The sequence below is a fragment of the Mustela nigripes genome, chromosome 3 (assembly GCF_022355385.1).
Source record: "Mustela nigripes isolate SB6536 chromosome 3, MUSNIG.SB6536, whole genome shotgun sequence".
Lineage (NCBI taxonomy): Eukaryota > Metazoa > Chordata > Mammalia > Carnivora > Mustelidae > Mustela > Mustela nigripes.
This window is the reverse complement of record NC_081559.1, coordinates 110,915,184-110,938,691: the sequence shown is the minus strand read 5'-3', so window position 1 is coordinate 110,938,691 and position 23,508 is coordinate 110,915,184. Positions and strand designations below refer to the sequence as shown.

Here is a 23,508-nt window from a genome sequence, read left to right as displayed (position 1 = left end):
TTAAAAAATAAACTACACTTATGGCAGCCACGTAGGAGAGAAAAGCTTTAGAATGTTACCAGTTTGTGGGGTCATGGGATCTCCTTTCTCTTGTTTAAATTAAGGGTTTACATGAGGCGCCTAGGTGGCTCGGTGGGTTAAGCCTTTGCCTTCGGCTCAGGTCATAATCCCAGGGTCCTGGGATCAGGCGTCACATTGGGCTCTCTGCTCAGCAGGGAGCCTGCCTCTCCTTCTCTCTCTGCCTGCATCTCTGCCTACTTATGATCTCTCTCTTTCTGTCAAATAAATAAATAAAATCTTTAAAAATAAATAAATAAAGGGTTCACATACATATAGTTTAAAGGTAACCTCTCTCCTTCCCATCCCTGTTACTGTGACCCTGTGAGCATCCTTTAGTGAATTTGGGACTATTTTCTTCTGCAACTGCTTTGTCTTCCCTGGACCCAGTATCCTAGATTACACCTTACCTTGGGGTCATTCTTTCCAACATCTCAGGGATTTCTTACATCTTTCCCTTCTGTTCTATTCCTTGTCTTTCTTAGTTTACCTTTTGGTTTTTGTGGAGGATCTCCTTCAGTAGTTTCCCAGTAGTTTGGGAGAGTCATAATTTCATGTGTGGAAACATTGTGTTTTGCACTCATACTTCTGTAGTTTAGTTATAGAAGTCTAGGGTAGCAGTTACTTCCCTCCAGAGTTTTGAGGACATTGCTGAATTGTTTTCCAGCTTCCATTGTTGGTGCTGAGAATTGTGATACCTTGCTGATGCTTGATTGACTGTAACCTGGGTTTCTTTTAGGTAATTTGGCATTTTTGTCTCTGGTGTTTTGAAATTTCTTGATGCCATGTCTTGGTGCAGGTCTTTCCTTCTCAAATACATTTTATGTTCTGATTTCTCTTTTTTCTTTTTAAATATTTTTAAATGTATATTTTTAAAGTTTTTATTTAAGTAGTCTCTACATCCAACATGGGGCTTGAAATAGTGACCCTGAGATCAAGAATTGCATGCCAGGTGCCCCTAGCGTTCTGATTTTTTTTTTTTTTTTTGTCTTTTATGCTGAGAAACTTAAATACAATCTTGTGCATTACTTTTGGAAGAAATTATCTATTTGAATATAAAAAGCTTTTGGTATCACATAATTAGCAGTCTAAGAATAGTGGCCTTAGGGGCGCCTAGGTAGCTCAGTGGGATAAAGCCTCTGCCTTCAGCTCAGGTCATGATCCCAGAGTTCAGGGATCAAGCCCCACATCGGGCTCTTTGCTCAGCAGGGAGCCTGCTTCCTTCTTTCTCTCTCTCTCTGCCTGCCTCTTTGCCTACTTGTGATCTCTCTTTCTGTCAAATAAAATCTTTAAAAAAAAAAAAAAAGAACAGTGGCCCTAGACATGAATTTTTCCTTGAGAGGAAGTCAACCAGCGATGCCTCACTTTTTTGGTGGGAGGGAAAGGAGAAAGGTTCTAATCATTTTGTTGTCTATGTTGCATTGGTGTGAATGGTCTTTTTAGGAAAGGACAGTCTGGAAAGCTATTACTGTTTTTAAAAGACCATATAGTGAATGTGTATGTGTGTGTGTATGTGGATATGTCTTTATTTATTTATTATTTGAGAGAGCATGCGAAAGAGCATGAGTTGGGGGAGAGGCAGACTTCCCAGTGACTAGGTATCCTAATGTAGGGCTCTATCTCAGGACCCAGAGATCATGACCTGAGCCAAAGGCTGACGTTTAGCCACTTGAGCCACCCAGGCACCCCTGTATTTGTTTTTGTATGGTGAATGGCTGATAAGTCTAAAATTTTTTTTTTTAAGATTTTATTTATTTATTTGACAGATGACAAGTAGGCAGAGGGGCAGGCACAGAGAAAGGGGAGGAAGCAGGCTCCCTGCTGAGCAGAGAGCCTGATGTGGGGCTTGATACAGGACCCTGGGAGTATGACCTAAGCCGAAGGCAGAGGCTTTAAGCCACTGAGCCACCCAGGCGCCCCTACAAATTATTGTAGAGAGGCCGTGTCAGTTTTGGATACTATGAGAGGTATGTGTATGTATTTTAAGTTTCCTGTTGAGGTTCTCCTGTGTGATACATTGGAGCTAGTGCTATCCAAAACAAAAAAAAAAAAAGAAGGTGCCTGGCAAACACACTCAGTTTTAAGTAATTCGGGAACACATTTGTTTCCTTGTAACTGGTTTATCTTGTTGGTTTGAAAGTACCTATACAGGAAAACAAAATAAATTTTCTGGTTAGTATTAGGATGTAGCTCAAAGTTACAAAAATAGGCAGTAAGATAGCATTTATTAAAAATCATTGCTGGGGAGTGTGGGTGGTGCAGTCTATTGAGTGGCGAACTCTTGTTTTCTGTTAGCTTGGTAATCTCAGGATCACGAGATGGAGCTCCATGTCAGGTAGGCTCTGTGCTTAGCGCTGAGTCTGCTTAAGATTCTCCCTGCCTTTCCCTCTCTCCCCACCCCGCCCTCATACTCCCTCTCTCTCTAAAATAAATAAGTAAATCTCATCTAAAAATCATTGCTGTCATTAGTAGAAATAATGGGTTACTGTTTTTCCAACATTTTTATTGTGAAAATTTTCAGTATACAGAGAAACTGAAAAAAATTCACAGTGAATATCTACATGTAGACTGCCAAGATTCTACAATTAAACTTTTTTTTTTTTTTTTTTTGGAAGAGCATGCTCGAGAGTCAGGTGGGGAGGGAGAGAGAAGATAATCTTAAGCAGGCTCCATGCCTAGTTCAGAGCCCCCACACAGGGCTCAATCTCAACCTTGAGCTCATGACCTGAGCTGAAATCAAGAGTCAGATGCTTAAATGACTTAGCCCTGTGAGCTCCCCTACAATTAAACCTTTTAAATCTTTTATTTTATTTGTTTAATGTTTTATTTAATTTCTACACCCCCCCATGTGGGGCTTCAGCTCTTGACCCTAGCTCGAGTAATGTGTTCCACCAACAGCCAGGCAGTCACCCCTAAAATCAACTTTGAAAATTAACTTTTTCACTTGTATCACATTTGTGTACCTGCAGTACATCTTGGTTTGTTTGTTTGTTTGTTTTAAGATTTTTTTTAAGATTCCATTTATTTATTTGACATACAGAGATCACAGGTAGGCAGAGAGGCAAGCAGAGAGAGGAGGAAGCAGGATCTCCGCTGAGCAGAGAGCCCGATGCGGGGCTTGATCCCAGGACTCTGGGATCATGGCCTGAGCTGAAGGCAGAGGCCCCAACACACTGAGCCACCCAGGTGCCCCACATATTGTTTTTTGAGGTTACTTTGAAACCACAGTAAGTTCGGACACTAATACACTTCATCCCATTTGGTTCAGTGTACATACCATTGCTATTTGTAGTTGTATTTTAGTTTAGGTTTTTTTTTGTTGTTGTTGTTAAGGTGAAATTTACATGTGAGATGCATACATTTTAAGTGTGCCATTCAGTTGCATTCTGACAGGTGCATGCACAAAGTATCTTCTTGGAATTATCATCTTCAATAAAGCATACATATGAGGCAGGTGTTACGTGACATCTTCAGATGATTAAGACACCTAGGACCAGCTGGAGATTTCTGCAGCAGTAGGCCTCGGGCCTCCATTAGAAATGAAACTCATTGTAGATTGACCATTCATTGGTTGTGAGTAAAGGGCTTCACCTTTTTTAGTGGATCTGGTTGGTCAAAACAGTGCTTTGAATCAGAGACTCTCTCTGTGGAGGACTGTGTGCCTAGATCATCCTTGTTTTGGTTTTATACTGTGTTTGTGGAGGCTTATTCAGGTTGACAGCTTCCGTTTTGTATGCAGTCCAAGCTCCAAGCTCTTTCTGCAGTTTGAATAGTGACAAAATGGTCTTAGACTTTCTTATTAGGAATAGTGATAGGCTTTTTAGAAGCTTAGTTTCAAAAATTCACCAATTTTTGCAAGGTAGAGTTGCGGAGAGGTGAATCTGAGGGGATATACTGGAAGATGATAAATGATCGGGAGAGAGAGCCTCCATAAGCTGGCTACCAGAAAGTGATATAGCAGCAGAGTGCAAAATCAGAGCTTGTAGACATCTGCTTCTTTGAGGGACAGCCCTGCTTCAGTGGTGCTCAAGTGGCAAAGCAGGGCAGAATCCTAGGTGGGACACTGTGGTCTTAGGATCCCCAGGATCACAGAAGGAACAGGGGTGCCTGAGCTGGCAGAATTCCCAGGCATTGGAGTGGGGAAGCCTGCTAGGGTCAGCAAGCCTGGCAGTGGCTCTTAGTTTGGTTTGCCATTAACTGCAAATTGGGACACGGTTGGGCTACTGCTCTCTGTTCGAGTGCCCAGCAAAGTGCAGGCCCAAGGTGACCCTCCTCCCACCCACGTGAGGATCCACATGGGTGCATACCATGGGAGTCTGCAGAGTTTGGGGCACACAAAATTGGAGACTACTTTTCCCTGACGGTTTACGGTTTACTGAAGAGAGGGGACAATGATCTTTTACCTCCAGGGCTAGGGATGGGGTGCAATCTTGTTTATTTTCATCCCCTAAAGCAGTGGGGGAAAGCCTTCAGCAAACAAAAGCCACAGAGAACAACCAAAAGCAGCTTACACTGACTGAGCCCAGCCCCCTTGAAAGGGAAGGTACAACTCTGCACAGGCAAAGACACCTGAGAATCAGCATAGTAGGCTCCTCCTCCCCCAGGAGACCAGTTCAACATCAGCAGAATGCCAAGCACACAGAACTGTCAAACTCAAGCACCAGGGGAGAATAGTATATAGAATTTGAGGGTTTTTTCTCATAATTCTTTTATCTTTCAGTTTAAATTTATCCCTTTTTTTTTCTTTTCAGTTTCTTATTTTATCAACTTTTTGTTTTTAAGGTTTCTTTTTAACTTTCATTTTACATTTATATTTTATAGATATATTCTTCATTTTTGGCTTCCTTGCACTGTATTCAATTTTATTTTTGTATATAAATATTTAAAGTTTTGCTTTCTTTACAGTTTTGGGATTTAGTGTCTTCTAACAACAACAACAAAAAGAATAAAATAAAATATACCCAGGACCTGCTGGCTCACCCTGTTTTGTCCACCTAGAGGATTATATTCTCTCTTTTTTCCCCTTCTTTTGTTTCTGTTTCTTTTCTTTTTTGATTTCTAACCTCTTTGGATTTGTCTACTGTGTATTGTGCTTGGGTCGTGATTGATATTTTTGGTCTTGTTCTCTTGTTCATCCATTCTTCTCCAGGCAAAATGCCTAGAAAGAGAAATGTAAAACAAAGGAAAGATCCAGAGGTAATATTCTCTGCCATAGATCTAATGAATACGGACATAAATAAAATGTCAGAGGTGAAATTCAGGATAATGGTTATACATTTATTAGCTGGTTCTTGAAAAAAACATAAAAGACAATAGAAAATCTCTTAGAGCAGAAATAAAATCCATTCACGCTGAAATTAAAAATGGTTTAATTGAGATGCAGTCTGATCTATAAATGGATGCTCTAACAGTTAGGGTAAATGAGGCAGAAGAAGAGTTAAGTGGCATAGAAGACAAGATGATGTAAAGAAGGGAAGTTGAAGAAAAGAGAGAAAAACAAATAAATGGCTCCTGAGGGGAGGCTTCGAGAAATCAGCAAGACCATCAAGTGAAATAGTATTAGAATTATTGGGATCCCAGATGAAGAAGAGAGAGGGAAAGAAGGTATTTAAGAAAATCACAGCTGAGAACTTCCTTAATCTGGAAAAGAAAATAGGTATTTGTGTCCAAGAGGTAGAGAAAACACCCTTCAAGGTCAGTAAAAATGGATCAACATCCTGACATATAATAGTGAAGCTTTCAAATTTTAGAGATGAAGAGAAAATCCTGAGAGCAGCTTGAGGCAAGAGCTCCTTAACCTACAATGGTAGAAACATCAGACTAGCAGCAGACCTAGCCACGGAGATCTGGCAGGCAAGAAAGGGCTGGTGTGGTTATTCAGAGTACTAAATGGGAAAAATAATACAGCCAACAATACTTTAGCCACCAAGGCTGCCATTCAGAATGGAAGGAGAGAGAAAGAGCTTCCAGGAGAAACAGAAACTGAAAGAATCTGTGATCACTAAACCAGCCATGATTAAAGGGGATTCTGTAAGCAAAGAGAAAACCCCAAAGTAACATACACCAGAAAGAAATAGAGACAGTCTACAGAAACAGGAACTTTAGAGATAATACATTGGCACTAAATTAGTATCTTTCAATAGTTATTCTATAGACTTAATGCTCCAATCAGAAGAGACAGGATATCAGATTAGATAAAAAAGCAAGATTCATCCATATGGTGAGATTCATTTTAGACCTAAAGATACCTTCATATTGAAAGTGAGGGGGTGGAGAACAATTTATCATGCTAATGGACCTCAAAAGTAAGCTGGGATAACAATCTTTCTGTCAGACAAATTAGATTTTAAAGCAAAGATTGTAGTAAGGGATGAAGAGGGACACTGTATCATACTTAAAGTGTCTATCCAACAAGATCTAACAATTACAAATATTTATCCTCCTAACTTAGGAGCAGCCAATTACACAAATCAGTTAATAATCAAAGAAACTCATTGATAATAATACTAGGATATTTCAACACCTCACTCATAGCAATGGACAGATCATCTAAGCCGAAGATCAGTAAAGAAATAGGGCTTTAAATGACACACTGAATCAGATGGACTTCACAGATAAGGAGCATTTCATCTTGTAGCAACAGGATATACATTCTTCTTGAATCCACATGGAACATTCTCCAAAATAGATCACATGCTGGGTCACAAATAAAGTTTCACCTGGTACCAAAAGAATGGGATTACTCCCTGCATGTTTTCAGACTACAATGCTATGAAATTTGAAGTCAACCACAAGAAATTTGGAAGGAACATAAATACGTGGAGGTTAAGGAACATCCCATTAAAGAATGAATGGATCAACCAGGAAGTTAAAGAATTAAAATATACATAGAAGCAAATGAAAATGAAAACATGACATTCCAAAACCTTTGGGATGCAGCAAGGTGCTCGTAAGAGGGAAGTAATACCAATGCAAGCCTTCCTCAAGAAAGAAGGAAAGTCTCCAATGTACTACCTAACTTTATACCTAAAGAAGCTGGAAAAAGCACAGCAAATAGATAACACCTAAATCCAGTGAGACGAGAAATAATAAAGATCAGAACAAAAATCATGATATAGAAATGGAAAAAAAAACCAACAATAGAAGAGATCAGTGAAATTAGGAGCTGGTTGTTTGAAAGGATTGATAAGGGATAACCCCCTAGCCAGACTTATCCAAAAGAAAAGAGAAAGGACCCAAATCAATAAAATCATGAATGAAAGAGGAGAGATCATACTAACACTTTGGGTCCCTAATGAAGTCCCAGGTGGTACCAGAAGATTGGAATTACTCTGTGTATATTTTCAGACCACAATGCTTTGAAACTTGAACTCAGTCACAAAAGGAAATTTAGAAGGAACTCAACACTTGGAGGTTAAAGAGCATCCTGTTAAAGAATGAACGGATCAACCAGGAAAAAAAAGAATTTTAAAAATCATGGAAACAAATGAAAATGAAAACACAACTGTTCAAAAATTTGGGATGCAGCAAAGGCAGTCTAAGAGGGAAGTAGTACATAGTAACACAAGCTGTTCTCAAAAAATTTGAAAAGTCTTAAATATGCAAGCTAACCTTAACAGCTAAAGGAGCTGGAGAAAGAACAGCAAATAAAGCCTAAACCATGCAGGACAAGAGAAATAATAAAGACTAGAGTGGAACTCAATGAAATAGAATCCAATGGAACAGTAGAACAGATCAGTGAAAAAAGGAGCTGGTTTTTTGAAAGTATTACTAAGATCAATAAACCCCTAGCCAAACTTAACAAAAAGAAAAGAGGAGGAATCCAAATTAATAAAATTATGAATGAAAGAGGAGAGATCATGACCAACGCCAAGAAAATACAATTTTAAGAACATATGAACAACTATATGGCCAACAAATAAGGCAATCTGGAAGAAATGGATGCATTCCTAGAAACATATAAATTACCAAAACTGAAGCACGAAGAAATAGGAAACCTGAACAGACCCATAACTGGCAAGGAAATTGAGTCAATAGTCAAAAATCTGCCAACACAGAGGAGTCCAAGGCTAAATGGCTTCCCAGGGGACTTCTCCCAAACATTTAAAGAAAAATTGGTACCTGTTTTTCTGAAACTTTTCTAAAAAATGGAAATGGAAGAAAGTTCCATACTCATTCTGTGAGGCGAGGCGCATTACCTTGATCCTAAAGCCAGGCAAAGACCCCCACTAAAAATTTTAGAATTACAGACCAGTATCTTTGATGAACATGGATGCCATAGTTCTCACCAAGATACTAGCCAGTAGGATCCAACATACATGAAATAGGATTACTTTTTATGACCTAGTGGGATTTATTCCTGTGCTGCAAGGGTAGTTCAGCATTTGCAAATCAATTAATGTGATATACATCACATCAGTAAAAGAAAGAACAAGAACCATATGATCTTTTCAGTTGATGCAGAAAAAGCAATTTCCTCAAGAAATTAAAAAGATAGCTACCCTCGGGGTGCCTGGGTGGCTCAGTGGGTTAAGCCGCTGCCTTCGGCTCAGGTCATGATCTCAGGGTCCTGGGATCGAGCCCCGCATCGGGCTCTCTGCTCAGCAGGGAGCCTGCTTCCTCCTCTCTCTCTGCCTGCCTCTCCGTCTACTTGTGATTTCTCTCTGTCAAATAAATAAATAAAATCTTTAAAAAAAAAAAAAAAAGATAGCTACCCTATAATTCAGCAATTGCACTACTAAGTATTTACCCCAAAAATGCAAATGTAGTGATCTGAAGGGGCACCTGTGCACCTCCATTTTTATAGCAGCAATGTCCACAATAGTGAAACTGTGGAAAGAGCCAAGATGTCCACTGACAGATGGTGTGAAAGGACGAATATGTGGTACACACACACAAACACACACACACTACACAGTGGAATATTAGTCATCAGAGAGGAATACTTCCTATAGTTTAATTACATGGATGTGCATGAAACTGGAGTGAAATAAATTAGAGAATGACAGTTAGGGTTTCACTCATGTGGAATATGGAAAAACAGCACAGAGGATCATAGGGGAAAGGAGGGAAAAGTGAACAGGAAGTCTTCAAAGAGAGACGAAAACTGAGAGACTGAACTGTAGGAACAAACAGGGTTGCTGGATGGAAGGTGGGCAGGGGGATGGATAACTGGGTGATGGGCATTAAGGAGGAATGTTGATGTGAGCACTGGGTGTTATATGAAACTGATAAATTATTGAATACTTCATCTGAAACTAATGATATACTGTATGTTTACTAATGGACTTTAAAGAAATAAAAACTGGTGCATTTTGGGGTACCTGGGTGGCTCAGTCTTTTAAGCATCTAACTCTTGATTTTGGCTCAGATCATGATATCCAGCCTTGTATCCACACCCCTCAGCAGGGAGTGTGCTTGAGATTTTTCTCCCCTCTGCCCCTCCTTCCCAATAAATAAATAAATCTGAAATTCCTGGGAGTCATTCATTCTCTTTCTCTTCCTTAAATTTAATATATATATATATATATATAAAATATGTATATATAACATATATATAGTTCTAACCACACACCAATAATGTAAATTCTTTTATTTTAATTTTTTAATAGCTTTTTCTTTTTTTAAAGGTTTATATATTTGAGAGAGAACCATGTGTGACGGCCTGGCGGGGCAGAGGGAGAATAACTGGAAAATCTCAAGCCTACTCCTCAGTGAGCACAGAACCTAACACAGGGCTTGATCTCAGGACCCTAAGATCATGACCTGAGCCAAAATCAAGAATCAGACACTCAGTTGACTGAGCCACCCAAGGTGCCTCACTTAGCTTGTTTTTTTAAACTTGAGGTATAATTTATGTACAAACACTGATAAGTATTAAGTGTTCAGTTAGACAAATTTTGACAATTGTATATATTCATGTAATCACACCTGAAAGAAAATACCAAGCACTTTGATCATTCCAGATAGCTTTCATTCTGCCCTCTCCAAACCACCCCTCCCATTTCTCCCGCCATATGTATATTTGTATGCTTTGTATTGAAAAAGAGATCATACAGTGTGCTCTTATGTGTGTTTGGTGAGTTTTAAAAGTTCAACATGGCTTGAGACTTACTTGTGTTTTTTCCTCTTGATACTTAGTATTTTTTATTTGGATGTATCATAATTGAACCATTCTTTCTTTTGATGAACATTTGGATTATTTCCCAGCTTTTGTCTATTAAGTTTGGTGAACAGTTTTTTATAAGTCCTATTGTGGATGCATGTTTTCATTCTTCTAGGGCAGGTATCTGAGCGTGAATTCCTGGGTCATTTGGAAAGTTCTCTAGCTTTTGAGAAGTTTTACTGTCTGACATTCCCATGAACTAAGTATGAGTGAGTGAGCACTTGAAATGAATGAGAAATAATATCTCAAAAACTTTTATTTCTGTTTTCATTTTTTGTGGGTTTATTTATTTATTTTAGAGGTTGGGGTAGAGGGAGAGAGCGCGAATTGTCAAGCAGACTCCACCCTGAGTGGTGATCCCAAAGCAGACTCAGTCTCACCACCCTGAGATCATGACCTGAGTCAGTCTAGAGTTGGACATTTGACTGAGTGCACCGCCCATTGGCCCCTCACTTTTAGAAAACAGTTCTTTTGAGGTATAATTTACATACACTAAAAGTTATCCTTTTAAATCTATGGTGTGGTGTGTTTAGATAGAAGGTATACAGTTAGTTGTGTAATACCACCACACTCAAGTGACTTCATTCCCCTGAAAAGTTCCCTCAAACCCTCTGTCCCTTGAGTACCACCATTTGGTTTTCTATCATGGAATACTAGGTTGGTCTTTATCCTAGAGTTTCCTCTCAGTGAATGTAGCATGTATTTTTTTTTTTTATAATTAAAAAAAAATTTTATTAAGTAGTCTTCATGCCCAGCGTGAGAGGTTTGAGCTCAACACCCTGAGATCAGGAGTCACATGCTCCACCAGCTGAGCCAGCCAGACACCTCTCAGCATGTATTCTTATATCTGGTTTCCTTTGCATCTTACAGTTTGAAATTTATGCCATGTTGTATATATCAGCAGTTGTATCTTTTTGGTTGCTAACTAGTATTTTATTATATGGATATACCAGTCTGCTGGTGGACATTCGGTCATTATGAATAAAGTTGCTACGAACATAGCAGTTCAAAGACCTTTGCATACCCTCATTTAGAATAAGCCACTGTTCTGTGTTGGGATGGGGAGTCAGGAAGGGGAGCCAGACATCTTCCTACTTACCAGACAGACTCTAGCCACTCTTCCAGACTTCAGCCCTCTATCAACTCCTGGAAGCAAATGCTGATAGTTTCCAGGTTTTTGGAAGAGGTGTTTCTGTTCCTGGTAGTAGGCTGCTTCTTGGCCTTTTTCACTGTTGGCTACGATGTAGCTGTTTTGAGTCTCCCAAGTCATTTTCCATTTCCGCCTTTTAGATTCCAAACTGTTGTCTTTTCTCCCATTCTTTGTGTGGCTTTACATCTTTAATTTATTAATCTGATTTATTCTCACTTTGGGGACAGAGGCAAATACATGTCTTCAACTTGCTGTCTTAACTCAATCTTTTTACCTTAGCCCTGGTGTTCAACAAGTTTCTCACCCAACCCCTTTTATTTTGCTATAATAAAGAACACTGTGATGTCAGATTGTGCCCCAGAAAGATGTACCAATTTATATTCCCACAGGATAGATATTACTTTCCTAGTCCTGTATTGAGTATACTCTCAGTAGAACTTTCTCCTTTGTTTTTTCCATTCTCCCCCAAAATGCCACCTACCCCAGTTCGCACACATGTACTTGCACATCAGGTCTAGAAATGAAGTCAGATATTTGTGGAAGATAGGTCCACAGTAGTGTCAGATCTTGACTGCAGTCAGGGCTGTAACAATGCTTTGTTCCTCACTGCTTTGTTCCTTCCCTGTGCCAGGCATGAAAGTGGGTTTGAATTAAGGCCTTTTTCTCTTTCCTTTTTACATTTTTTGTTAGTTTTAGGTATACAAACATAGTGATATAACATTTCTTTGTATTGCTTATTGCTCAGCACAGTGAGTGCTCACCATCTCTCATAGTGCAGTGTTATTCCCTGTACTCTGTATTCCCTGTACTCTACTTTTCATCTCCATGACTGACTGACTTTGTACCACATAATCCCCTTTATCTGTTTGGCCCATCACCATTCCCTCCACCCCCCCAGCCCAGCAACCACTACTTTTTGTTCTCTATTTTTGAGCCTGTTTGTGGATTTGTTTTGTTTTTTGGATTGCACATATAAGTGAAATCGCTGGATCATATAGTATTTGTCTTTCTCAGTCTTGACTTATTTCACTTAACATAATATTCTGTAGGTCCATCCTATGTTGTCGCAAATGACAAGATCTCATTCTTTTTTTATGGCTGAGTAATATTCCACTGTGTGCCTGTGTGTCTGTGTGTGGGGGGGTGCATCATATACATAATATCATCTTTATCCATTTTATCATTGGATAGTTGGGTTTCTTCTGTATCTTGGCTGTTGTAAATAATGGGACAGTAAAAACAGGTGCATATGTATCTTTCAAAGTAGTGTTTTCATTTTCTTTGGTTAAATACCCAATAGAGGAAATACTGGATCATGGGGTATATTAGTTTTTAACTTTTTTTTTTTTTTAAGATTTTATTTATTTATTTGACAGACAGAGATCACAAGTAGGCAGAGAGGCAGGCAGAGAGAGAGGAGGAAGCAGGCTCCCTGCTGAGCAGAGAGCCCGATGCGGGGCTCGATCCCAGGACCCTGAGATCATGACCCGAGCCGAAGGCAGTGGCCTAACCCACTGAGCCACCCAGGCGCCCCAGTTTTTAACTTTTTGAGGAATGTTCATATTACTTTCCTATAGTGGCTGTACCAATTTACATTCCCACCAACAGTTCACCAGGGTTCCCCTTTCTCCACATCCTTGCCAGCACTTGTTATTTCTTGTCTTTTTGATACTAGCCATTCTGACTGGTGTGAGATAGATCTCATTGTGATTTTGATTTGCATTTCTCTCATGTTGAGTTATCTTGAGCATCTTTTCATATGTCTGTTAGCCATCTGAGATCTTCTTTGGAAAAATGTCTATTCAGGTCTTCTACCCATTCGTTAACTGGATCATTTGGTTTTTTTGGTGGTGTTTTGTTTGTTTGTTTTTTTAAGATTTTTATTTATTTTTATTTGACAGACAGATCACAAGCAGGCAGAAGCAGGCAGAGAGAGAGGAAGGGAAGCAGGCTCCCTGCTGAGTAGAGAGCCCGACGTGGGGCTCAATCCCAGGACCCTGGGATCATGACCCAAGCCGAAGGCAGAGGCTTTAACCCACTGAGCCACCCAGGCGCCCCTTTGGTGGTGTTCTTTATGTATTTTGGATATTAACATCTTATCAGATTTTTCATTTGCAGATCTTATCTCCCATTTAGTACATAGTCTTTTTGTTCTGTTATGGATCACTTTGCTATGCAGAAGCTTTTTATTTTTTAATTTTTTTTTAGAGAGAGCTAATGGGTGCAGGAGGGAGGGGCAGAGAGAGGGAGAAACCAAAGCAGACTCCTTTAGTGTGGAGACCAAAAGTGGGCAGGGGGCTTGATTCCATGACCCTGAGATCATGACTTGGGCAGAAACCAAGAGTCAGACACTCAGTCAGTTGTACCACCCAGGCGCCCCTGTGCAGAAGCTTTTTAGTTTGATGTAGTTCTAATAGTTTATTTTTGCTTTGGTTTCCCTTGCTTCAGAGATCCATAAATAATGTTGCTAAGGCCATTGTACAAGAGATTATTGCCTCTGTTTTCTTTTAGGACTTTAAAGGTTTCAGGTCTCACATTTAGATCTTTAATCCATTTTATTTTTTGTGTATGGTATAAGAAAGTGGTCCATTTTCATATTTTTGCATGTAGCTGTCTATTTTTCCCCAACACCATTCATCAAAAAAACCCCCATCTTTTCCCCATGGGATATTCTTGCCTCCTGTGTTGTAGATCATTGATTGGCCATAAAAACATGGGTTTACTTCTGGGCTATCTATTCTGTTCCATTGATCTATGTGTCTGTTTTTCTGCCAGTACTGTATTGTCAGCTTTGTATACCTCCAGCTTTGTTCTTCTTTCTCAAGATTGCTTTGCCTATTTGGGGTCTTTTTTGTGGTTCCATAAAAAAGTTTTAGGATTGTGAGTTCTAGTTCTGTAAAAAACGCTATTTAAAAAAAAAGATTTTATTTATTTATTAGAGAGTGTGAGAGCATGAGAGGGGAGAAGCTCAAAGGGAGAGGTAGACTCCCCATGGAACTGGGAGCCCAGTGTGGGACTCAGTCCCAGGACTCTGGGATCATGACCTGAGCTGAAGGCAGTTGCTTAACCAATTGACCCACCCAGGCACCCATGCTATTGGTATTTTGATAGGAATTACGTTGAATCTATATATTGCTTTTGGTAGTATGGACATTTTAGCGGTATTCTTCCAGTTCATGAGTGTGGTGTATCTTTCCATTTGTTTGTGTCATCTTCAGTTTTTTTGCATCAGTGTGTTCTACAGGTCTCAGAGCACAGGTCTTCCACCTCCTTGGTGAGATGTATTTCTAGGTACCTTATTCTTTTTGGTAAAGTTGGAAATGGGACTGTTTTCTTAATTTCTCTTCTGCTTTGTTACTAGTGTGCAGAAATGCAACAGATTTCTATATATTTGTGTCCTGCAGTTTTACCTAATTCATTTATTTTATAGTTTTTTGATGGAGTCTTTAGCATTTTCTATGTGTAGTGTCATGTCATCTGCAGATAGAGACAGTTTTACTTCCTCCTTATGATTTTGGAGGACCTGTATTTCTTGTGTAACTGCTGTGACTAGAACTTCCAGTACTCTGTTGAGTAACAGTGGTGAGAGTGAGCATCCTTGTCTTGTTCCTGACCTTAGAGGGAAAGCTCTGGGTTTTTCATGGCCATTGGCTTCTTTGTTTCAGGTTACACTCCTGGCACACCTTACAAAGTGTCCTGTTCCCCCACAAGCGGGGCAGTGCCACCATACTCCTCCTCCCCCAACCCCTACCAGACTGCTGTGTACCCTGTGCGAAGTGCCTACCCCCAGCAGAGCCCCTACGCACAGGTAGGCCTGGGGTGTGCTTTGGGTCTGTTAACGGTGCTCATGGGCACTGTGCATATGGGAAGGGTTGGTTCTCTCTGGGCTCTGATCCATGGGCTGTGCAGCCTTGTGGCAGTTGACTCTCCTCTCCTCCACAGCAAGGCACGTACTACACACAGCCCCTGTATGCAGCACCCCCTCACGTCATCCACCACACTACAGTGGTGCAGCCCAATGGCATGCCAGCGACGGTGTACCCTGCTCCCATTCCTCCACCTAGAGGCAACGGCGTCACCATGGGCATGGTGGCTGGGACCACTATGGCCATGTCGGCAGGTGAGTCCGTGACCCTGGGTTGCCTGTTTTATGATGGCATGAGAGCTGGGGAAAGGGAGGGCTCACTAATTCTTTGAACTTTGGTTTGATTTTTCATGCTTCAAGTTGTATGGAAGGACATTTTCTTAGGAAAGGAACATTTTCTTTCCCTTCCCTTCATTTCCTCCTTTTCTCCTTTCACTTGAGAGGAGTCTGGGTTTGGGGTTTAGAGTAATAAGCCAAGAACTAAGTACCTTCCCTGTGGGCATGGTAGTGATCACTGGGTAGTGATCTCTGTATTTGACGGGTGAGCTGAGCTCTTGGCATTAGGGCCAGGGAGTGGCCGGTCCTCCTGAGGAGCATACCAAGCTTGAACAGAAGGGGGTTACTTTGTGTCTAGGTGTTCTGGCCCTCCTGATACCTCCCTTTAGTCTGTGAATGTTGGTGTTTGCATAAATCTAAGAAAACTAGCTTTGTGTTAACAGAACAGCTACTTGTAGAAATCCTTTGGCATTGGTCAACTTTATTTCCCAAGGCTTTCCTTGATAAATCACAGAGATATGAGACTCCTGGGTAGGATGTGCCCATCATCTTGGACTCTGGAGCCCCTGGGGACTTGATGTAATGTCTAGGGTTTAGGTTACCTCCAGTGGGCATATGAATTATCTATGGCAGGCTGGCCAGGTACACAGGATGCATATGATTGCGCTGGCTTTTTGTTTTGTTTTGTTTTTGTTTTTTTCAGTGTTCCTTCTCTGTCTCTCTCTCTCTCTCTCTTAAACTTCAACATAGGGAGATTGTGCCAAAGGTGTATGTTTTCTGCCCAGAATCTCCATTGTATATGGGTTTCCCATACTTACCTGTGAAGAGACAGAAACTGCATGTTTGAGGCATGTGGAAGGAGGGATGAAAGACTGTGTGCTGGTTGTGGGCAGGGAGATGGGAAGTAAAGAGAAGCAAGGTAAGGCTGTTAGGTTTGAGGTTCTGCTTATCTACAAATGGACTTAGAGAGTTTTCTCTAGCTATAAGGGAAATATAATTATATTCATATTCAGAAACTCATGTGGTTTAGTGTCTTCCCTCTCTTCAATTTATTACCGTCTGAACCATTTTTAACTGTATATAGTATAGTCACGTTTTTGTAAAACAGTTTTTTCACCTTGCAAAACTGAAGGTCTGCTCATTAAATAACAACTTCCTTTATCCCCTGTGTTGTCCCCCGACCCCAGCTGAGCTTCTGGCCATCACCATTTACTTTGTCATTTGACTACTCGAGATACCTCATTAAGTGTAGTCCTTTTGGATGTATCTTTTTGTGACTGGCTTACTTAACATAATGTCCTTAAGGTTCATCCATGTTGTAACATGTAACAAATTTCCTTCCTTTTTAAGGGAGAATAATAATTTTTTTATTCCGTCAGTTGTCGTCTGATTTCCAAAAATCATTGAGTATGCTCATGTGAAGGGGAGACACAAAACCTTCTATAGATATTATCACATGAGCTTGCTGTGTTCGTACAACTTTGAGTTGTGTATGGTCAGAGTTCTGACAGCACTCTAGGTCAAGACTACCCCTCTTCCTGTGTACCTCCTTCTTTTCCAAGCAGGCCAGGTCTCAGAGCTCTCTTGTCAGGCAGCATGTAGCTGTGTGGTGACACAGGCTAGCCATGTGTGTGTCTGGTGCTGCCTACCACTGAGACATCTGCTCTTTCTTCCAGGTACCCTTCTGACCGCTCACTCCCCGACTCCTGTTGCCCCCCACCCAGTCACTGTGCCCACGTATCGGGCCCCAGGAACACCCACCTACAGCTACGTGCCCCCTCAGTGGTGATCACCCTGCAAATGTAAGTGACTGGTGAAACCTGTGTCAGTTCTTAACTAAGTGCATTTTTTATGGTACAGAATGACAATGTAACATATTTTAAACACTGATGAGAAAAATGCTACTTACTAATCCAAGAGCAGTGTGGTATTTAAATTTTTGTTCTTACTGGGACTCTATAAAGTAGAAGAAGGAAGGGAATCATTGAGTACTTGCTGTTTACACTATAGACTTTGTTCCTTTCCTGTTCCATGCTGTAATCTCCCACTGGTTTTGCAGAAAATAGGATTCTGGTTGTAACTGGAAGTCTCTCTGAGGTCCAAAGGAACCAGGAGCAGTGGCCTCTCCTTGCTGTCCTTTCTGGTCCTAGTGGATTCTGTCTTCCTTGAGTTGAATGAAACCCCTCCTTTTTGGAACAGTGGTGTCAGAGGTACTCTTTGTTGACTGTCTATCTGTCTTTTTCCCCCTGCCAGGTTTGAGGATGGAGCTGTGCAGTCACATCATGGAGGTTCCACAGCTGGTGCTGCAGGCCTCGTGCCTCCAACCTGGACTTTCTTCTTAATGCTCTCTACACTTAGCTAAACACTACTATGGCCCAGCCCAGCAGGTCCCAGCACCATTAGTCTCCAACTAACTCTGTGGGTTGGTCTTAAAGCAAATCCTGTTCTGTGGGCTGCCTGGCAATTTTTTAGCTAACTGTAATGATAAAAAGGGAGTATTAATCTATTCTGAATCATATCTAGTTGAATGCATGTTTAAAAAACAAACACAAAAACAAAGCTTGCTCAATCTACCTGCAGTGACTGATGCAAAACCATCATATGCAAAACCCAAAGGAATGGAAAAGCATTTTATAACTTGTATCACTAATGCACTGTTGTAATGTATGCAGAGTCTTAAAGTTATAAGTGTTAAAGTGAATTTCTTCATAGAATATCTGAAATCCCTTAGATGATGATTCTTCAGCCTTTGGGGTTGAGGTGGGTTGCCAGTTGGTAACGTGGACTTTGAGTTTTCAGCCATCTGTTTCTTTCATTCTTACTGCATGGCGTGGGGAGAGAGTTGGAGGGACGGGGAGAGTGCAGGGTGGGCTGCCACTGCTTGGGACACAGCTTACTGGGCATTCCTTTCTTGCCATTTATTCTTGCGGGGCATTGTGGTATGGACATTCTTAAAAATCATCATGAAAGTGTAGAGTTGTGTAGCCAGTATAGTTAGGGGCAAGAGGTGGTCTTCATCAGCAAAGCAATTTTCTCTGCCATCTAAGTTTTTATGACAAGCCTCTTAGAGATAGAGATGAGGTTTTCTGTATCTTTACTGGAAAAGTCCTATATACAACTAAATTATTTTCCTGGGATGGAAGATATGTGAAGGAGAAATAGCCACACTTGGAGAAGGTATTGGCTTCTCTCCTTTATTTAATTTAGGAAACCATTCCTTCTGCCCTCCCCTCAAGAAATATTTCAGTTCATTGAAAACCAATGTAGGCATTGTTATTCTCACCACCATCTCCACGACGGGCAAAGATTTCAGCCGTCTGTTATGAAGAAAATTATATATTTAAGAACTAGTAAAAGGGAACAAACTTTATTTGAAGTTGTTTCTTGTGGAGAGGCAGGGCTGTGGCTATGTTGGGCCTATCCACCTGATGGGGACTTGTCATCCGAAACCATTTGGAGGCTGCTTCTGGAGGTGGGTCTGTGGAGGTGTGAGGGAAGAGCTGGTGCCTCTTGTCTGTGAGCCTAGTCTGCTGTGTCTTTAAGCTGAGGGCTCTTGGCACAAAGCAGGTATGGACAGCAAAGGGCCAGGCAACATCAGAATGTATTTGCCTGCCAGGGTTTACTTGGAAATGGTTTTGTGTTTAGAGTCTGAATATTGTACATAAGAAATGAAGAGGATTTTTTTGCCTAAGTGTGACCAACTTGTATTGATGGGAGTATGTGTCTGTTCAGAGAGGGGGGGGAGGGGGAGGGTTTTGTTCCCTTTCAGCAGGCTGTCAGGTGGGAGTGGGGTATGCTCCTATTCACCCCCATCATTGTTTTAAGTGTTGTGGGCTTTGGTTGGGGAGGGAACCTTACCCCTCCATCTCTGGCAGCTAGGTCAGGACTCTGGCACTGGTTTGGCATTCGGCCCCGTTTGGTGAGTAGGACACCTGACCCCTGAGCCTTTGGTAACCTTATTTTTTTATAGTAAATACCCCATAATTTTCTTTTTCACATTTTATTTTATAAGAAGTTTAGGAATATTTTTGCATGGATCATTGTAAACAGAAGAGTCCTTATTCCTAATGTCTGTTAACATAGTGTGCTTACTCTGATAAGTACTTTAAATTGCTTTATTAGCACTTAACCCGTGTGTGTGTGAGAGAGAGAACCATTTACTTCAGGCACACGATTTGTGTCCACTTCTTCAACTCTTTGTTGGTAATTCCATAGTAAATGGTTTGTAATAAATATCTGATCATTTCTAAGGGTTGCAGGGGTGAACTGCCCAAGTAGAGGAAAAGCCAGTTTCTCCAGTTTAGGGTAGTAGATTAGGAGTTTTAATGTATGCTTTAGAAAAGCCCTGAATATCACAAAATGGGCACGTACACGCACATACACACACACACACACAAAATTATATGTAAAGGGGTGGGGTCATTTGAATTGAGCAGAAAGATAGAAGTTATAGATGATGCTTCATTGGGCTTGCTTGAGACCTGGCACACACAGGGTGAGTGTTTTCACAAGCACCGAATTAAATGGTGTCTTTGAGAGCAAGAAGGGTAGATTGCATTTTGCCTTCATTTATATCGGCTTCATAAACACTTTCCCCCTTATAGTTTTTTTTTTTTTAATCTTTTTTCCCTTTTGTGAAGGTGAGTACTTTATCAAATACTTTTGCATAATGGATTACATCTCTGGAAATCTTTCCCGTTTTGAACTGATAGGGCTTGAGCTATCAAATATGATAATGAAAGGTAGATCTTGTCTAGCAGGTAGGAATCTGGACATATGAATAGTAGCAATGCTATCATAGGTTGTAATTTTAACAACATTTAATTCCAGTAAAATTAATTAAGGAATAGACTTCTGTTAAAGAGCTGCATAATTTGATATCCCAAGCATAATAATGGAACATTCGGAGAAGCTTCACTTTTCTTTTTGTATGTGACATTCCTAATTTGAGAGTCTTTCAGCTGAATTATGGTTCTTTTAGAAGTGGAGATAGGCAAGTGAAGGACCTAATTCCTCTAAACATGAACGTCATCATGGGTATTTAAAAAAAAAAATTGTTCTACAGCCTCTCTGCTGAGGCTTATTAGGAGGTCCGTTTTTTTGCTTATGGAAATTTTATTTCGATCTGGGCCAGGTGACTTGAGTGTTTAGTGATGAGTGTTGGTCCCATCAGTTTGCTGCCTCTGTGAAGTGAGGCCAACATCATCAGGCCAAGGCCATTCATAGTGATAGGCACAGAGACAAGGCGCTTCCAGAACCTTTAAATCTTTAAATCTTTTCAGAACATTCTTGTTGGTATAGTTATTAGGCCTACCAGTTGCTATTCTGTGAATGTTTCTTGAGTGCTATGCAAATGTAGTATTTACAGGACATGAGGGAGGTCTTGAGCCTTGGGCTGGGCACCTGGTTGGTGAGCATCTTGCCTTTTGCACACTGAGCATACAGTGCTTTGCTCCATCTGGTGGCACCATCACTTCTATAAGGAGAGAAAGTACATTCTTAAGGCACTTTGGATATACTGCTACCTGGCATATGGGTTTCTGTGAGTGTGCCTGCCAGTCGGTAATGAAAAGGTGGCATACACCAACCACATCAACATTGGGGCCTACATCCAAAAGGAAATCTAGGCTTCTTCACCAGTTCTTGTAAACAATTGGAACAGTGTTTCTCTGACAGTTGGGCCACCATCTCTCTTTCTGGCAGCTAATGACTGGATTCCCTAGTCATTGCCAATCTAAGTATTGCCCAGACAGGACAGGTTACCTGTCTGACCTATCAGCAGACTTATGGGCAGTTTTAAGGGTGAATGGCTTGAGGGTGGGGGGTTAGCTTCTGGTTCTTCTCTGGTGCTTTCTAAGGGTGGGTGGGGTGTCTCTACTGAAGAGTGTGGTTGGCTCAGGGGAAGGGCAGACTGCTTAGCTCTTCTCTCTAGCACATCTCAAATGTTTGTGTTTTTTCCCTGAGCTCTTTATTACTCACCTGAGCTTTCTGAAAGTGCATCAGACTTTTTTGAACAGACTTGCAGATGACTGCTGCAGAAAAGGGTCTGATCTTTTTGGATAGAAAGTCGCAAAGTTGTTCTTATATGTTTCAGAGGATTGTTTCCCCCCACTTACCATGCAGCACTCCCCCCTGACCAATTCATTTGAAGAACAGAAAACGATAGGGTAACCTTATCTGAATGCCCAGGACTAAAGTTTACTTACTTGGGACAGGGAGACAGAGAGAGGCAGGGGTCTGTTCAGGAAGCCTACAGAAGGCTTCAGGAGACCCGTGCTCCCAGGGTGGATGTGTTAGAACAGGTGTCTCATTTGGGCCTCCTGAGCCTTGTCACTCTCCTATGGGTCCTGTGCAGACTAGTGGTCAGTAAAATAGTTGGGCTGTGCTGTACTCCTGTCAGGGTTGCTGTGATGGCTGTGATCACAGGTAGCTGTGTTGGAGGAGAGGCCCCAAGGAGCCACATGGGTTGTGACTGACTAGGAAATGGTTCCTTTTTTTTTTTTTCTTCCTTTTTAATGATTTTTAAATACTGTTTTTTTAGACCATTCCCTTGGTACTTTTTTTAAGCTTAAGTCAGCATTGTCTTCCAGTGTTAAAGGCATCCCTCACCTCTGCATTGAACTTATGGTGTCAGTCAATACAAAGGAATGGAACATCCATCCTGAGCCAGTTCCATTATGTGTAAATTCATACTATTTTAATTTTTTATGCAATCTGATGAGTAGATGAGCTCAGATTTAAAATTCTTAAAAGCACGTTTATTGTAACAAGAATTGTTATGTATTAATACTGCAGTTTTCAATAAAGATTGACTTGTGTTGCATATTGTGATTTTAATTTTTTTTCCCTGCAGGTTTTATCTTGAGATGGTATGGCATGGCTGGGAGGCCAAGTTAGGAGTTTCAAGTTAGGAAATCCAGGTTTTGGGTGCAGAGGCTTTGTGGTACTCAGCCCTGGTGACCTTGTATGGCACCGACATCACAGTGTGTAAGGGTGTGTGGAGGCAGCAGGTTGTGGGGACTGTTGCCCCAGGGAGAGGGGAGGAAAGCTGGCCCTGTTCCTCTTCTCCTGGTCCTGTGGCCTGGGTCCTCCTTGGAGGACACATTCTTAGCTCCATTTCACTGAGGAGGATGCTAAGACCTAAGGAAGATTACAGACTTTCTGTTCCCCAAATTGACATTTGCCAACTTTAGCTAAAAATTGACTCTGGAGCAGACAGGGAGGCTTCCAGGCCCAAATAGGTTGGAGGAGCTGAGCCAGCTGTATCCCACACCAGGACAGCTCCCAGGCCACACACTGTCCTCCCAGCTCCTTCTGAGCCTCTGAAGTTCCCTGTCACCTTTGCTTCTATCCATCAAAACTCTGAGGGCATGGTCTGCATATAAGTGAGCTCCCACCACAGTGGGTGATGCTGGTCTCATCCTTTCTGTTGAAGGAAAGGTCCAGGGCAGAGACAGGTATAAGAGATACAGGAAGGATGGGGCATGCAAAGAAGAAAATACACAGACAAAATGGAAAAACAAGGGCTGGCAGCCAGGTTATTTTTCATAAATTTCTTTATGAAATTAAATGTAGTTTGTGGCTTCGAGAAGGTATAGTGCAACAGTGACTGACTGTACATGCTGCTGAATTCCTGTGGGCCAGAGGGAAAGCTCAGTGTTCCACACCCACAAGGCAGGTCGTGGCTGTACTCATGGGTGACCTTTCTCAGCGGGACTTGGGCTTCCTTCCCTCTAGCTCGCTTGCCCATCAACCTCTGGGTTGGTGGGTCAGTCCTGGATGCTGGGCCACAGAATTCAGTCCGTATGGCTTCTCACACTCACTTAGGGTAAGGCAATCTTTCTGTGTCACTAGGTCACTAGTAACAGTTCTTTTTCCCCATTGCTAGAAAAACAGCACAATCCAAACGAAAAAAAAAAAAAGGATCGGGTTCTGGAGTCAACCCACAGCTACACATGGACTGATCACAAACCCTGACAGAAGTATGTAGTGACT

The 23,508-nt window shown here is 41.2% G+C and overlaps 1 protein-coding gene across 2 annotated transcripts in view; it reads left to right on the top strand.

Annotated features, from left to right (window-relative positions):
• The window catches only part of FAM168B (family with sequence similarity 168 member B), a 43,124-nt gene extending 20,788 nt beyond the window's left edge, over positions 1–22,336 (top strand). For both annotated transcript variants that reach the window (XM_059394516.1, XM_059394517.1), the window contains exons 4-7: positions 15,038–15,180; positions 15,315–15,492; positions 17,190–17,315; positions 17,767–22,336. In XM_059394516.1, the coding sequence (XP_059250499.1) occupies positions 15,038–15,180; positions 15,315–15,492; positions 17,190–17,302 (434 nt within the window). In that variant the 3' untranslated portion in view covers positions 17,303–17,315; positions 17,767–22,336. The remainder of the gene's footprint in view (positions 1–15,037; positions 15,181–15,314; positions 15,493–17,189; positions 17,316–17,766) is intronic.
• The last annotated feature ends 1,172 nt before the right edge of the window (positions 22,337–23,508 follow it).